We start from the raw sequence: 14,249 nt of genomic DNA, 5'->3' as shown, positions 1-14,249 counted from the left end.
CTTAAAATATCAGGATGATTAGAAAATAAGTTTTTTTCCAATAAGTTTTGCGCATGCCGGCGATATTTACAAGCAGCCGAATTTTACAATTAGTTTACGGTAATCTCACCCACTTTTTATTGCACATAACATTTTATTATGTAGTTACACTTGTAGCTTCTTATTAATCAAGTGATAAAATCTGACCTAAAACGATTTTGCCATTTGCGACGCTTATTTTTTACTATTTAATTTTTTCAAAAAGTATCTATTGTACAATGCAAATTACAAGATAAATATACATATTCTTACATTTTTAAATCCATTTCCGATATTAGTAGTTTATAAGTTCCGAGATTATAGTGAATTCTTTAATTCTTTCTAATAAAAATACCAATCAAAAAATTGGCTATTTTTAAAAATTTAGGAAATTTTGGAAAAAAATTAGCATATTTTGAAAAATGACGTTTTTTGTAAAATTAAGTACAAATATAAATTTTTCCCTAATGACTAAAGCAAAATTCGACTGTATAACTTTTTTCTTTGACAAAGTCTTTCCTTTTGAAAGATGTGTAGTCAAAGCAGCGACTTTTGCAATTCTTAAAATGGGATAAATAAGAATTGAAGCAGTCAATGTTAACAGGAGGTATGTAACATTTTTAGAAAAATAAGTATTTTTTTTTCTTTTGTTTTTGTTTATTGAGTAATATCTAGTCTAGAAAATACCTAGTAATTTTCTAGACTGCCTAAAGAAGAAAACCCAACGATTTGGAAGCAATTAAAACAATCTTTCCACAAGTGACAAATTTTTTTGATTTTTCTCAAAAGTGCAGATTTGTAACATACCCCCTTTTAATATTGACAGCTTCAAAAAAAGTGACAGAATTGCGCATGATTTTTAAATTTTTTTTATTCATTTATTGAATACGCATTATTAAACTCCAAAAAATTTTAAAAGGGGAAAAAAGAAATAATAATTTTACTCATTTTTGTAAAAAAAATAAATAAATAAATAAATCTTATCATAATTACAGTTTAAATTTGAAATCAATTAGAGACGATTTGTTCGAGTAATAAGTTAAGCTGACTTGAAAAGTGTAGCTTTTACAAAAACACTTTTGAAGTCTTCTAGACGCACACAGCGTTGCAAACTGCGAGGCTGCATTAAAATTTAAAACTCGAGTCTTTTTTATATATTTTCTAATTGTAAACCTTTAAATACGTTATTTTTAGATATCAAAGCACTTTGCAAAAAAAAGAAGAAGAAAAAAATCCAAAATTGCAAAGTGGCCTAATCTTCCTAAGAATGAGAGTGGCATATGTCCCCTTATTACTGATAGTAAAATTGCGTAACAGTTACTAAGAGATTACTAATTTATCAAAAGATTTAATTCATGTGTAAAATACTAAATAAATGCCATGAAATTAGACTTGAAATTTTTGAGAAGATGGCATAATTTAACCTTATTTTTTTTTATCATGGCATATAAATTTATATTTATGAATGTTTATATTACATGGATCAGATTAGTAAGGATTAAGTACCACTCACTAAAATCACTGTCCCAGTTAGTTATTTTTTACTTAAAACACAAAGTCTATAAACCATAGCTGACAGTTTTAGGTCAAACATTACTGCATATAATTATCTGAAGTAAATTGCTTTTTTAATTTTATTACTCAACCTTATCTAGAGTGCCTAGACCAGAATAATGATTAATTAAAAACGACACCAGAACAAAGAATTATAGGCATAGCTGTAAACTTTACTAGATTTTACGAGTTTCTCCTGATCTACTGGTTTAACTGATCTACTGGACATCTTCTTGGTTTTTGCATTTTTTAGAAAATTCTCTGAAATTGAGAATATTCTAAGAAGAAAAAGGAGAAATCTCTATTAAAATAGATAGATTTTTATTCAGTTTATTGTTTGCTTGATTATTTAAATAAGTATTACAACTAAACACGAAAGTTAGCCTCATTTATACTTATTAATTTGAAGCAGACTTGTCTGGTTTAAATCATTGTGATTTAAATCATGATCTTTTTATAATACAAGCTTGGTTTTTTCTTAACAGAAAAAACTTAAACTTGGATTTTTTTCTATTATTTACATAAAACCTTATAGTTTAAATAAACCAAATGAAAAATAGCAAATTTTTCCATAAAATTTTTATAATAATAATAATAGCAATAATATATAAACCTTTTAAAAAATTTTAAAAGGTTTATATATTATTGCTCTTCTCCTAAAAGATAATTAAAATTAATTAATGTGAGTAAATTTAAAGTCTAGTTAAAATGTCTCCCAGAAATTCTTTAATACAGACCATCATCATTTCCATGTTTAGATAGTTTTTTTAAAATTATTCAAAAAATGCAATTTTAGAACAACCTAAGATCAAAAGTTTTTCTGTTTTTTAATCTTATTCATTATATACTTTTGATTGTAGCTAGCATAAATTTTATTGAGGTGCTTTTCTGCATTTTATATTTCAGTTTAGTTTTAAAATTTCTTTTTTTCATCAGGGTAAACAAATTGTTGTATATATGTTTTTATTGATTCTAATATATTCAAAAAGCAATGCTTATATAAAATTGTATATTTCAAAAATATTGTAAAATATTCAAAATTCATTTTGATCTCTGCTCTCGGGGTAAGACTGATAATCCCTTAATGTGTGTTTATGCTGGGCCCATGAAATCTGCAGTGCAGCAGAGGAAGAAGACTACTACATCCGAGGCTGAACAAAAGTTTTATGGGCCCTGGGACAAAATTTATTGCTATTGTGCATCTTCAAAGCACAGAAAGTCTCATTTTTATAATTTGTAGAATTTTGTAAGACCTTCTATACAAAATTGTAATTTTTATGTATGTATAACGAAATACGCTGTAGTTTTCTTTAAAAAATAACTAATCAATAAGGACTATATTTTTTGAAAGGAATTTAGGTCAGGTTCTAAACAATTACGGGTGCAAATTGTCCCCCCCCTTCCCTCCTTGAGTACGGGCTTGACTACATCACATGTAAATTACATACATAATTTTTTTTTAATAAATTGTCTAATAAAATAGAAATATCTGCTAATTTTTCACTGATTCCAGTATTTCTAAATTTTCTATGCAGTTAATATGTGCATCAAGTTTTACCTCATAAGGGCGTAATTTGACTTTTTCTATAAAAAAAAAGGTTCATTAATAGAAAAAGTAGTACATTAATGACTTTTCAGGACTGATGTATTGTACTCAACTAAACATTGAATATCTTGATTAAATCTGACAGTTTTTAAATTGAACAGTTTAGTTCCAACAGACTGAATCTTATCTACCCCCTGGTGCATATTATAAAATACTTTAAATTATCTGTGTCTAAAATATTTAGTATATTATGCAAAATTAATATTTTGTAAAATCTACTGGATTTTTTTTCCTCTTCATGCTGACAACTATGTGAGGGAACTTTTTATCCAATTGCCTATTTTTTTCTTTGTTAATTTTGTTCTAATAATTAAGCTTTTATGTACTAAGTAAGATAAATCAGTTGCTTTTTCTATATTTTCTGAAATTTTTTGCATTGGCAATATTTTCTAAAGCTGATGCTCTTAATTTCACAAAAATGTCACTTAGAACCTTTTATCTAGTAAAACAGAACCTTTTTTGGAAGAGGAAATTCTTTTTTCTATTAAGCCACATGAAATTTAGTTTTTATATGAATTGATAATAACTTAATTATTCCTAAATGTAATAAGAACAATATCAATTTATTTTGATTAAAAATATTATACATGTTCTTAAAGTTTTAAAAAACATTTGAAATTTTGCACTCTTTGTCTTATTTAATGAAATTAAAATATAGCTAATTTTCAATGTTTTCTGTGGAAAAATTAATTTTAAAATTCATTGAAATTAGTTGGATTCCTCAAACTTTGAAGATTAACAATTAATACTTGAAAATCCAATCACTATATTGAATGCTGTAAAGGAAGTTTCATAGGTAATAGAATGAATTAAAACCTTATTCCTATTGGTATTACACGAATTTGTTGTTGTAGTTAATTTACGTCACCCTAGAGCTGCATAATGGGCTATTGGCGACGGTCTGGGAAACATCCCTGAGGATGATCCGAAGACAAGCAATCACAATGTTGACCTTCTGCACAGGGGATAGCACCCCCGCTTTGGTAGCCCAATGACCTGCATGCGAAGTCGAGCACTTTACGGTAGAACAGTTTAACGAGGACCCATACCATACACCCTCGGTCCCTACGCAAACTGATCTAAGTGGTCTCCCTCCCGCACACTGACCGCAGCCAGTGATGCTTAACTTCAGTGATCTTCTGGGAACCTCACACGAATTTGTATGTAGGTATTATTATGTTTATTTAAAGAGATAGTTTTTTTTAATATGACTTTTAAAATGTGTTGTGCGTTTTACCCAGGGATCTCATCATATCTCTTTAACAGTTCTGATAAATTTTGATCATTAATTTAAATCAGTCATCAGTATATCTATGTATTTAATCGTGGTAGTAAATTTGCGTTATTGCTAGCTTGAATTGCCTTAAGATACCATTAGAGGTCTGCCATTCTTTAACAGATCTGGTAGGGCACAATTCTCATTCAGATTTTTTTTCTTTACAAAGTAACAAATTGAATTTACAAATGTTATTTTAAACTATCAGTATTGTAATAAAAATTAACACTATCAGTATGTGTATATAAATATATATATATATATTTATATATATATACAGGGTGATTCTAAAAAGATGGGCAATATTTTAGGAAGTGATGGTACACACCCAAGCAAACAATTTTTATCAAAGAATGNTACTTCACCACCAGCATCATATGAAAAAGCTCCTCCTATTTATTTATTATGATATATATATATATATATATATATATATATATTTGAAAAATAAGAGAACCTTGTACGACGGTCTCACTACGATCTGTGAAAATGAATGTCTTCTCATGTGAAACTTTTATCAAACTACATTATAGACACATTAATTTGAAAACTCTTTTTTTTTTTTTTTTTTTGCTTGCATTTTGAAATTTTTATGCAAATATTCTGAAAATGTTCAGTTGTTTTATTAGACTATTGTTTATATTTTAGGTCTTTAGACGGGAGATTACAAGTATCTACTAAGAAAGGACTTCCTCATGTAATTTATTGTCGCCTTTGGAGGTGGCCTGATTTACAAAGTCATCACGAATTAAGAGCAATCGATTCCTGTGAATACGCGTTTAATCTTAAAAGGGGAGAAGTTTGTGTAAACCCATATCACTACCTTCGTGTTGAAACACCAGGTAAACGCTTTCCAAATTTCAGCCATTTTATCAAAATTTCACCGGGGAAAATATTTACTTTTATTTAGACCATAGCTTATACAATGAAGTGTGTAGTCTAAACTTTTTTTTTCTTTTTCATTATTAACTTTCATTTAATTGATGTGCTTGATTTATATGCATATGTGTGTAGTTTATTTTATTTTAACTCTTTATATGCATAATGTATAGAACATTCAAGAATGAAGTTAACTTAATATTTGTATGTATAAATATTACTTCAAAACTTAATGATAAGCAACTTAATTTGTGGTGGTAAATCATTATATTGTTAAGTGTGAAATGTTGTTAATTTTTAGAGGTAAATCATTGTTTCAGCTAGTAAAAAGTTAGATGCCTTATATTTCTAATCACTTTGAATAGTTTTTCTTTATAACTATCATCAGATTTTGGACTTCCCTTTGGTTTTACATGAAGTGTTTGGAAAGTAATGATACCAATTTTATTATGAAACCTAAACATGTTCCAAGCATCCTCAGACTGGTTGTAATCAGTTAAGAGAATGTACTGGTTGCTCATTGGTCTCTGTTCATCTAGAGAATAAGAACAGGCCTTTTCTTTTGTGCAAGGTGAATTGTCAGCAAGTTTTTTGTTAAACACTGCAAGTTTTATTGTGGAAATTTTTTTCAAGGTGGCTTTTAATGATTGATACTTGTGTTCTTAGAAAGCCAAATATACCAGTGTCATAAAAATGTTTTTAAAACTGTAAAGAGATCAGCAACAATGTTTGCACTGAAAAGCCATCATAAACCACCATAGACTTAAGTGCGATAATTTCCGAACTAAATCTTTGGAGTTTACTCCAATTTCATTTCACACACCATGTTTCAGACAGAAAAGGGCGGATGTTATGTTTGGGCCCAGTTGTTGCATTTATTAAAACAGCTATAATGTCTGCAATCAAAAATGTATTAATTTTTAAAAAAATTAACTATCTTGGTTCTTGCTTCTGGCTCTCAAATTCATATAATTTATAGTTGAGGGGCGCAAAGCAAGAACAGGGTTAATCAGACTTTTCCACACAAAAAATAAAATAAATAAATAGTGTACTTTTAACGACGGGCATTGTACTGTTTATCTAAGATAGGTACTCTGCCAGACATTCGTCTGGAGCTGTGGTGGTGACTATGGTAACGAGGTATGATTATTTTAAGTAGGGGTGTGTGGTCCCTGTTTAGGACTGGTTTCGTCGAGAGAAAAAGAGACCTCTTCATCGAAGCTACCCTCCCTAAAATGCCTTTTTCTTGTTTCCATAGCACCAGACTGCCGCAGGCTTAGTGGCGGTCAGAGTACCTATCTTAGACTAACAGTAACTGATTTGATAACTTCTAGAACTGAACCCAAATGTAATATCATTCTTCTATTTGGGAAATAAATATTCTAAAACCTAATTGGAGTACATGACACTGTTTGACTCTTGAGTAGCTTGAACATGCAGTATGTCAATGGTTTCCGAAATTTCGAACTGAAGATTTTAATTTTCACCATGGACGACTTTTAAAGTCTTTGGGTGAGATACAAAAAGTAGGTTGAATAATTGAGTTGGAGACTACAGTGAAAATAAACTCATCTCAAGCTTTCGGTGAATTAGTAGCAATATTTGAAATTACCTTTCCCATCTTAAAAACCATTTGGAACAAATCAGTAAGATTCTGAATCTAAATAAATGGATTCTGCATCAATTAAACAAGTCTAAGAAAAAAAACATGGCAAAGGTTGCATTTCTTGCTTTTCACGACAAAATCGAACCATTATTTAAAAGGCCATAACGAATTTTGAAGCCTACTTTATTCGTCAAAAAATTTATTGTTGTCTATTTACTGTTTCAAAGTTGTTTTATAATACAGCTTCATTAGATAGAGAGGTGTGTTCACTATAAACTAATTAGGCAGAATGAAGCAAGAGCTGTCGGGATTAGTAAATTAAGATCTCCTTTGAGGGCAATGCTCTACTACAGCGGTCGATTGTAGTTTATGTCCTACCCTACTAAAGGGTGGTTGGTAAATTGTTTACTTCTGCAAAACAATCATAACAAGCAAGATTTTTGGTTCGATAGTTAGTCTAATTTCCTGCTTTACCTCTGACGTGAAGTAAATCACATTAATTGAATATTATTACTTTTATTATAATTATTATGTTAACCTTTAATCATTATCATCATTTAAAAATATACGTTATGCTCCTTTGAAAACTTTCCACCTTGAATAAATTTTTAATTGGTACAGTTTTTAAAAATTGCTCAAATATGTGAATTTTGATTTAGAGGGAGACATTTAAAAATGCACTGTAATCAAATAGAAAAGCTCCCTAATAAAGAAAAATGAGGTGGTAGCCTTCGAGATTATATATTGTTTGTTTGGTGGATCATACATGTGTATGGATGACATTGAAATCACTATCACTATTTTAATCACCTATCACATTCTTCTGATCTCACAACAGCTTGTAACTATCTCTTCAAAATATTCAAAAGCACATAAGTACCGTTTGTATCTGTTTTTACTTAACACTATGTTGTTTTAAATTTAAGGGACTTATTTTATCATTGTAATTATGTAAGCAGCATCTAATAAGAATACTAAGAAATATCTTATAAGAACTCTAAGTACCTAGTATCTTAAGCAATATCTAAATAAAAACTTGAATCGATGTTTCCATATTGTTAAGGAATATACAACTTTGCCAGAAATCAAATCAACCATCTGAGAGTTAACATCCAATATTTTGGACAACATTTGGTTTAATATTATCTCTTAAAAAAATATTTTATGATTTATTTTTCTGTTTGTATACTTTTACAAAGCTATTGTCTATGTAAGAATAAAATTGTTTTGCTGATATGAACATTTTTGAAGTTTTTATTTACAGTGAAAACTTATAAGAAAGGTAAATTCGATTAAAGCAACCTCTCAGGCAGTTTTATGCAGGCACACCATACAAATAACTTTTGAGCCAGGTGAATTTTGTTTCATGACCAAAATGTCATGAAATTCTCGATAAATACCATCCTATAATATTTATTTAAAAAAATGCTGTAATTTAAAATATTATCATTTTTAAGCAATAATTAGAAAAATTAAGTTTAATGTAAATTTTTTTTCAATGAGTTCATTTATTAGTTTACTTTCTTCTAAGCTACATATTTTTAGGTCCAAATTGCATTTACTGCAATTATTTAAAGCTCAGGTCTCAGGAGGATATGCTATTATTGACGTAGGTAGAAGTTTTATAATTATGCTCAAAATTTAGAAGATAAAAAATACAACTTTTTCTATTGTGTAACTATTTCACCAATTACATTCAAATGTTTATTTATTTATTTTTTTGAATTACATAATCTAATATAAGATGCAAAAATTTGCATGTCTCACAATTAAAAAATATTTTGATCATTAATTTATTTGTAATTTTCGAAAAAAATAAGTAATTATTTAAAAAATTTTTTTTCATGGAATTGTCTTCTTAATAATGTATTTTATAACTAAATGCAAAAAGCTTTCGACTCACTTAAAAAATTCCTGGGATATGACGGAACACAAAAAAGTGAATTTTATATATTGTGATTAAAAATACAAAAGAAATTATTCAGAAATCACGAACCTTTGAAAAATTGTTTATTCTAAAACCACGAGTATTTTTTTTCTCAATTTAACTACTATATATTAATTCAAAAATGTTGTGATCAGATTCATTTATGATAACAAAAGACAGTACAATGCCATCTGCGGCAAGGTAACAAATTCCAATATGTAACAAAAGTTTTACCAATGCAATATATTAGTTTTCTCTTATTCTATTTATTAACTTTGGTTTCTCAAAAATCGAATTAAGCATTCATTTTAAATTTTTTAGGGTATTATTACGGATTACAAATTTCAATTTGCATGATTTCATTGTATGCTCACCTTGTTTTCTTATCGCTTCTTCTGCAGTTGTTGTGTTGTATTTCCAGTTGAACCTGCGAATTTTAAATTGTGCATTTTAGTAGTAATTTTTAATTCTTTCGATTTATGCAATTTCATCATAAATCCATGTGGTTTTGACAGTTGCTTTAGTGGCAGTGTTTACTACAGATTTCAATGTGCTTTTTAAAATCGTCAACTTTTAAATACAATGTTATTAGATTAGGTGATGTTTATTAAATTTTGAAACAAACAAACTTTTCAAAATGTGAGAATCATAGAATGAAATTTTTATTTTTATAAATTTTTATTCATCTCTATTTAAATCATTTTATTTCAAATACAAATGTTAAGTACTTTAATGTCTATCTCAGCAATGACATATTTTTTATTTTTTTACATAAAATATACCGGGTGTTCTGTAATGATTGCCCATAATATGTATTTCTAGAATTCTTATTAAAAATTAAAACAAGAGTTTTCTCATTCAGGTCCACGAATTAAAGTTTTAACAAGAAAAAAAATAGACAAATCGCAGTAGAAGGTGAATGTAATAAATACCAAAATAGGTTTAATTGAATGCTGAATCTTGAAGGTGTTTCTAAAAATCGACTGTTAACTCCTTTCTGTTTAAACACACAATCAAACCTGTGTTGTTTATTTACATTTGCTTTCTAGTACTGTGATTTGCCAGATTTTGAAAGGATTTTTGTTTCTTCCTTGCTTTAATATCAATTTGCTTTCCCCCTATGTGAGGATTTTTTTTGTTTTCTATTGATTCTAAAAATTCAAATTAAGGGTGCTTTTTATGTAACATCCTATATATTATCTTTATGGGTGAACAAATTTTTATGATTTGTTATATACATATGCATCAGGAAGAATTTTCTGAGAAAATCTAAAAAAAAAGACCTATTTTCTTTTAAGGATATATGTCTGAATCGCATAAACTGGTTGGTAATTTTTTTCTCTCAAAACAAGTTTTAACATTAAAAAAGTGGTCCACTGATATTACTTACCCAAAATTTGTTGCAAAAAGTAACTAATTTATCAGTAATGTTGCTACACATATAATTTCTATGTATCTTATTATGGTTAATAGAAAATTTTGATATTAAATATATTAAATAAATTTTATTGAGAGTTTAAAATGTTTTTATCTTGTTCAGATATTCTGTATGATCATGATAATTTATACTGCATTAAGAAGTAGTTCTGCTAAGTTGCATGAAAGTTGTGTTCCTAAATTCAAACAATTAATTATTATTTTTTATTTACAGTGTTGCCCACAATTTTTGTTCCAAGGAACACAGGGGAAGTACCAACCTCACTTCCCCCACTGGACGATTTTATTAATTCTGTACCAGAGAACACGGAATTCTCAGCAGGGCTGGAAAATCGAACTTTCCCTTTGACGGGTATGAAGTATATTGCTTATCTCTTATGCTTAACAACATTCATTTACAGTAATTTCAATGTCTTTAAACCATAGGTTCTCAACCTTTTTTGAATTACTGCCCACTCTGCAAGTCAAAAAATTGTCAATGATCCATACCAAAAAAAATCATAATTATGAATAGGGGAGTGGTATGAAACCGAGTTCTTGACTTTGGTGAAATTAGTTGTTTGTTTGCAAACAGACTTTGAATTACATTCTATTGGGCAAAAAGGAGCTGGAGATATATTGGTGTCTTGTTGTTGAGTTCATGGTGTCTGTAGATAAGTTTGTTCTACTGTGTCAACTCTTTAATGTTCTTCTATTTTTAAGCTATTCTTATTTATTAGTAATACACATATAAAATACATATAAAAATTTCGCTGACACAGTTATGCTTTAACAAAGATTCATACTCTTACAAAAAATAAGGATTCCAGTTAAAGTATGGTTCTGTTTCATTGGAGTAAAACCGTGTACTACCATCACCATATAAAGCAAATTTAAAATATAAGGATGGGGGGAAAAAAAGAACTGTTAAAAAAATGTGCTATCAATGAAGAGAAAGTTGTTCTGCAGTAACTCTTAGAAAAAATTCAGTAACAGTAGAGCAATACAAATGTTGGCTTTTTTTGATATATCACATTTTATTAAAATAACAGATGGAATTTATCTCAAGCTGTGGATTTTATTAGGAGAATAATAGTTGTAGTACTTCTAAAAAATGCAAAGATTTATTTTTCTGAATGTTAATCTGTTCCTTGTAAGAATTCTTTCCTTTTTTTTATACTTAAATTGTGGCAGCAGTTTAATTTTATAAAAGTAATATGTTTTTTAATTCTCATAAATGAAATACATTATTTCATTCCCATTAATATCCTTTATTTAATGGAATTAAAAAATGTGTTGTGATGTGTAACCAGCTAGTAAATTAATTTCAAATAACACTATTTTTAAAATGAATCTAATTAAAACAAGTCACAAACATTATATAAAACAAATAAAAAAAATATATTATAAAGAATGAAATAAAGAAAAATTTACTTTTGGGAGGGCAAGGAGAAAAGTCATCTTTACTCTGAAGTCCAGAAACTGGAACTGTCGTTCGAAAGTTTTCTCTCTCGTTGATTACCAGGGTCACTACTGATAATTCAGGCTTAGTTTTTAGCTGGTTAGTTACATAAGTAATATGCTAAAATATAAAAGTATCTACAAATATAATTTCTGTTTCTCTGTTACAGCACTATCTTTTTAATTATAATTATTTAAATAGGGCCCTATAAATTATGCGGAAATTTTTTAAAAATTATGCGGCTAGGATGCGGCGATTTTTAAAAATTATGCGGCAAGGATGCGGTGTCTTTTAAAAATTATGCATGCAGGTTGTGAATGACCCAGAAAACAATTGAAACTGAAAAATAAAATCTCTTAAAAAAGTTCAACTTTCTTTCCTGCTTTAATAAAATTTTTTTTCAATGAATACAATAAAAATTTCAACTAAATTACCTTCTTATGTATTGTACATCTATTTTCTACATCAGAACAATTATTAAAGTTTATTAAAATGAGAGAAGTTAGTCCAGNGTAATATGCTAAAATATAAAAGTATCTACAAATATAATTTCTGTTTCTCTGTTACAGCACTATCTTTTTAATTATAATTATTTAAAGTATTTCTTTTATTAATTATAAATACATATATGTTGTTTCTAAGGTCTCATATTAAATGTATCCAGGTTGTCACAAATTTTTTTATGTGTTTTTAATGAATTATTGCCAGTTTTTCATCCATATTTCTTAGTCTATTACAATAAAGTTGCCCAATAGTAATTATTAATCGTGTGATTAGGTAGGCAGCATTTAAGTATGTTATTAACAAAATAGATTCATATTAGTTAAGTGTTAAATTAATACTAAGATTTAGATCACCGTATTTCTTTAAATTTATATATTTATTTTTACTTTCATATTTAGACAACATATTCCTTCACTCTCTCCAATATTAAATTTACTTCTCTGAAGCACATCAAAGAACATTTTCGTTTCTTAAAAACGTCTTTATCATATTTTTACTTATAGCTAAATATCCTAATATAAAGTTTCCTCTTTATATAAAATTTATGTGTACTTAAATTTAATGTCTTAATGCTTATTTTTAGAGACACCCCCACCTGGCTACATGAGTGAGGACGGGGATAGTCAAGAACAAAATGGCACGGAAAATATGGGTGACTGTTCTATTATGCTCTGTATAATCAGCAAAAATATACATATACTTATATATGTATGTACATTGGTTTGAGTAAAAAGTCATTGCATTTTTTTTTATTGCAACAGATTACAGTAGTACAGTTTCTGAAATACTTAAAGCATTTTCAAAACAAAATGAGCTTTTTTGTTAAGTTGTGGAGATTTTACAGAAGATTGAACATGGAGGACCAAACTGTTCATTTTTGCCACATTTTACTGTTTTACTTCCGTAAAGGGAGAAACGTGCTTGTGCTTGTGAAAATTTGCATAAAGTTTGCAGTGATGATGCTCTACAAGATTGTCATTCCAAAAACTGGTTCAACAAATTCCATGCTGATGATTTTGATTTGAAAGATGTTTGTCGATCAGGAAGCTTACCCAGATTGATGGCAAACAAAAAAGACGTTGATTCAGACAATTCCTTGTAGATTCATTGAAAATTAGTCAAAAAAGTGTTCACATGAATCTAAAAAAAATGGGAAACGTAAGCAAACTCCATATTTGAGTTCCTCAGGAACTCAAAGAAGTTCAATTGATGCTGCGAATAAACGTTGGCTATATGCTCATGAAATGCAAAGAAAAGTATTTTTTTAAATGAATGATAACTGGGGATGAGAAGTGGATTGTTTTTTACAACAATGTGGTGCGCAAACGGCTTTGGTCCAGAGGTGATGAATCCCTGTCAATGACTTCAAAAGCAGAACTTAATTAAAGGATGGTTATGCTCTCAGTGCAGATTAAAAGTGTTTTTATTTATTTTGTTAAAAAGCTCCAACGAAGGAATGATAGAATCAATTCAGATATGTACTAAAGGCAATTTGACAGTTTGAATGAAACTGTCATCCAGAAATGTCTGGATCTCATGGATTGTGAAGGAGGAGTGTTCATTCATGACCACATGAGATCACACACATCTTTGGCAAATTGTCAAAGATTATAGGAGCTTGGGTGGCTTGTGTTGCTCCTCCCAACATATTCTTTTGACATTGTGTTGTCAGACGTCAAATTGTTTTAACCTCTTAAACTCCTCGTGTGGAATAACATTGAATTCAGAGGGAGCTGTAAATCAGCACTTTGTTCAGTTTTTCCCAAATGAAGACAGGTCTTTCTACAAACCAGGAATTATGAAACTCGCTGAATGTAACTGTAAAACTGTAAACTGTAAAAGGTCACTGAACAAAAGAGAAAGTGTATACACATATCATTGATTATTCCTTTAACCTTTTTATAACACCTCTAACTTTTTTATTTGGATTTGAAAAATATAGAGAAAAACAAGACTTTTTACTCTACCCTATATATATATATATATATATATAGACAATTC

General features: G+C 28.6%; 1 protein-coding gene across 1 annotated transcript in view; it reads left to right on the top strand.

Annotated features, from left to right (window-relative positions):
• Positions 1-14,249, top strand: part of LOC107446655 (Smad on X) — a 95,144-nt gene that overhangs the window by 69,444 nt on the left and 11,451 nt on the right. Inside the window, exons 3-5 of the mRNA XM_043043958.2 lie at positions 5,103-5,296; positions 10,518-10,655; positions 12,832-12,900. Coding sequence (XP_042899892.1) covers positions 5,103-5,296; positions 10,518-10,655; positions 12,832-12,900 — 401 coding nt within the window. The remainder of the gene's footprint in view (positions 1-5,102; positions 5,297-10,517; positions 10,656-12,831; positions 12,901-14,249) is intronic.

This window comes from Parasteatoda tepidariorum, chromosome X1 (assembly GCF_043381705.1).
Source record: "Parasteatoda tepidariorum isolate YZ-2023 chromosome X1, CAS_Ptep_4.0, whole genome shotgun sequence".
Lineage (NCBI taxonomy): Eukaryota > Metazoa > Arthropoda > Arachnida > Araneae > Theridiidae > Parasteatoda > Parasteatoda tepidariorum.
Note: the sequence above shows the minus strand (reverse complement) of the source record. Positions and strands in the feature narration are given on the sequence as shown.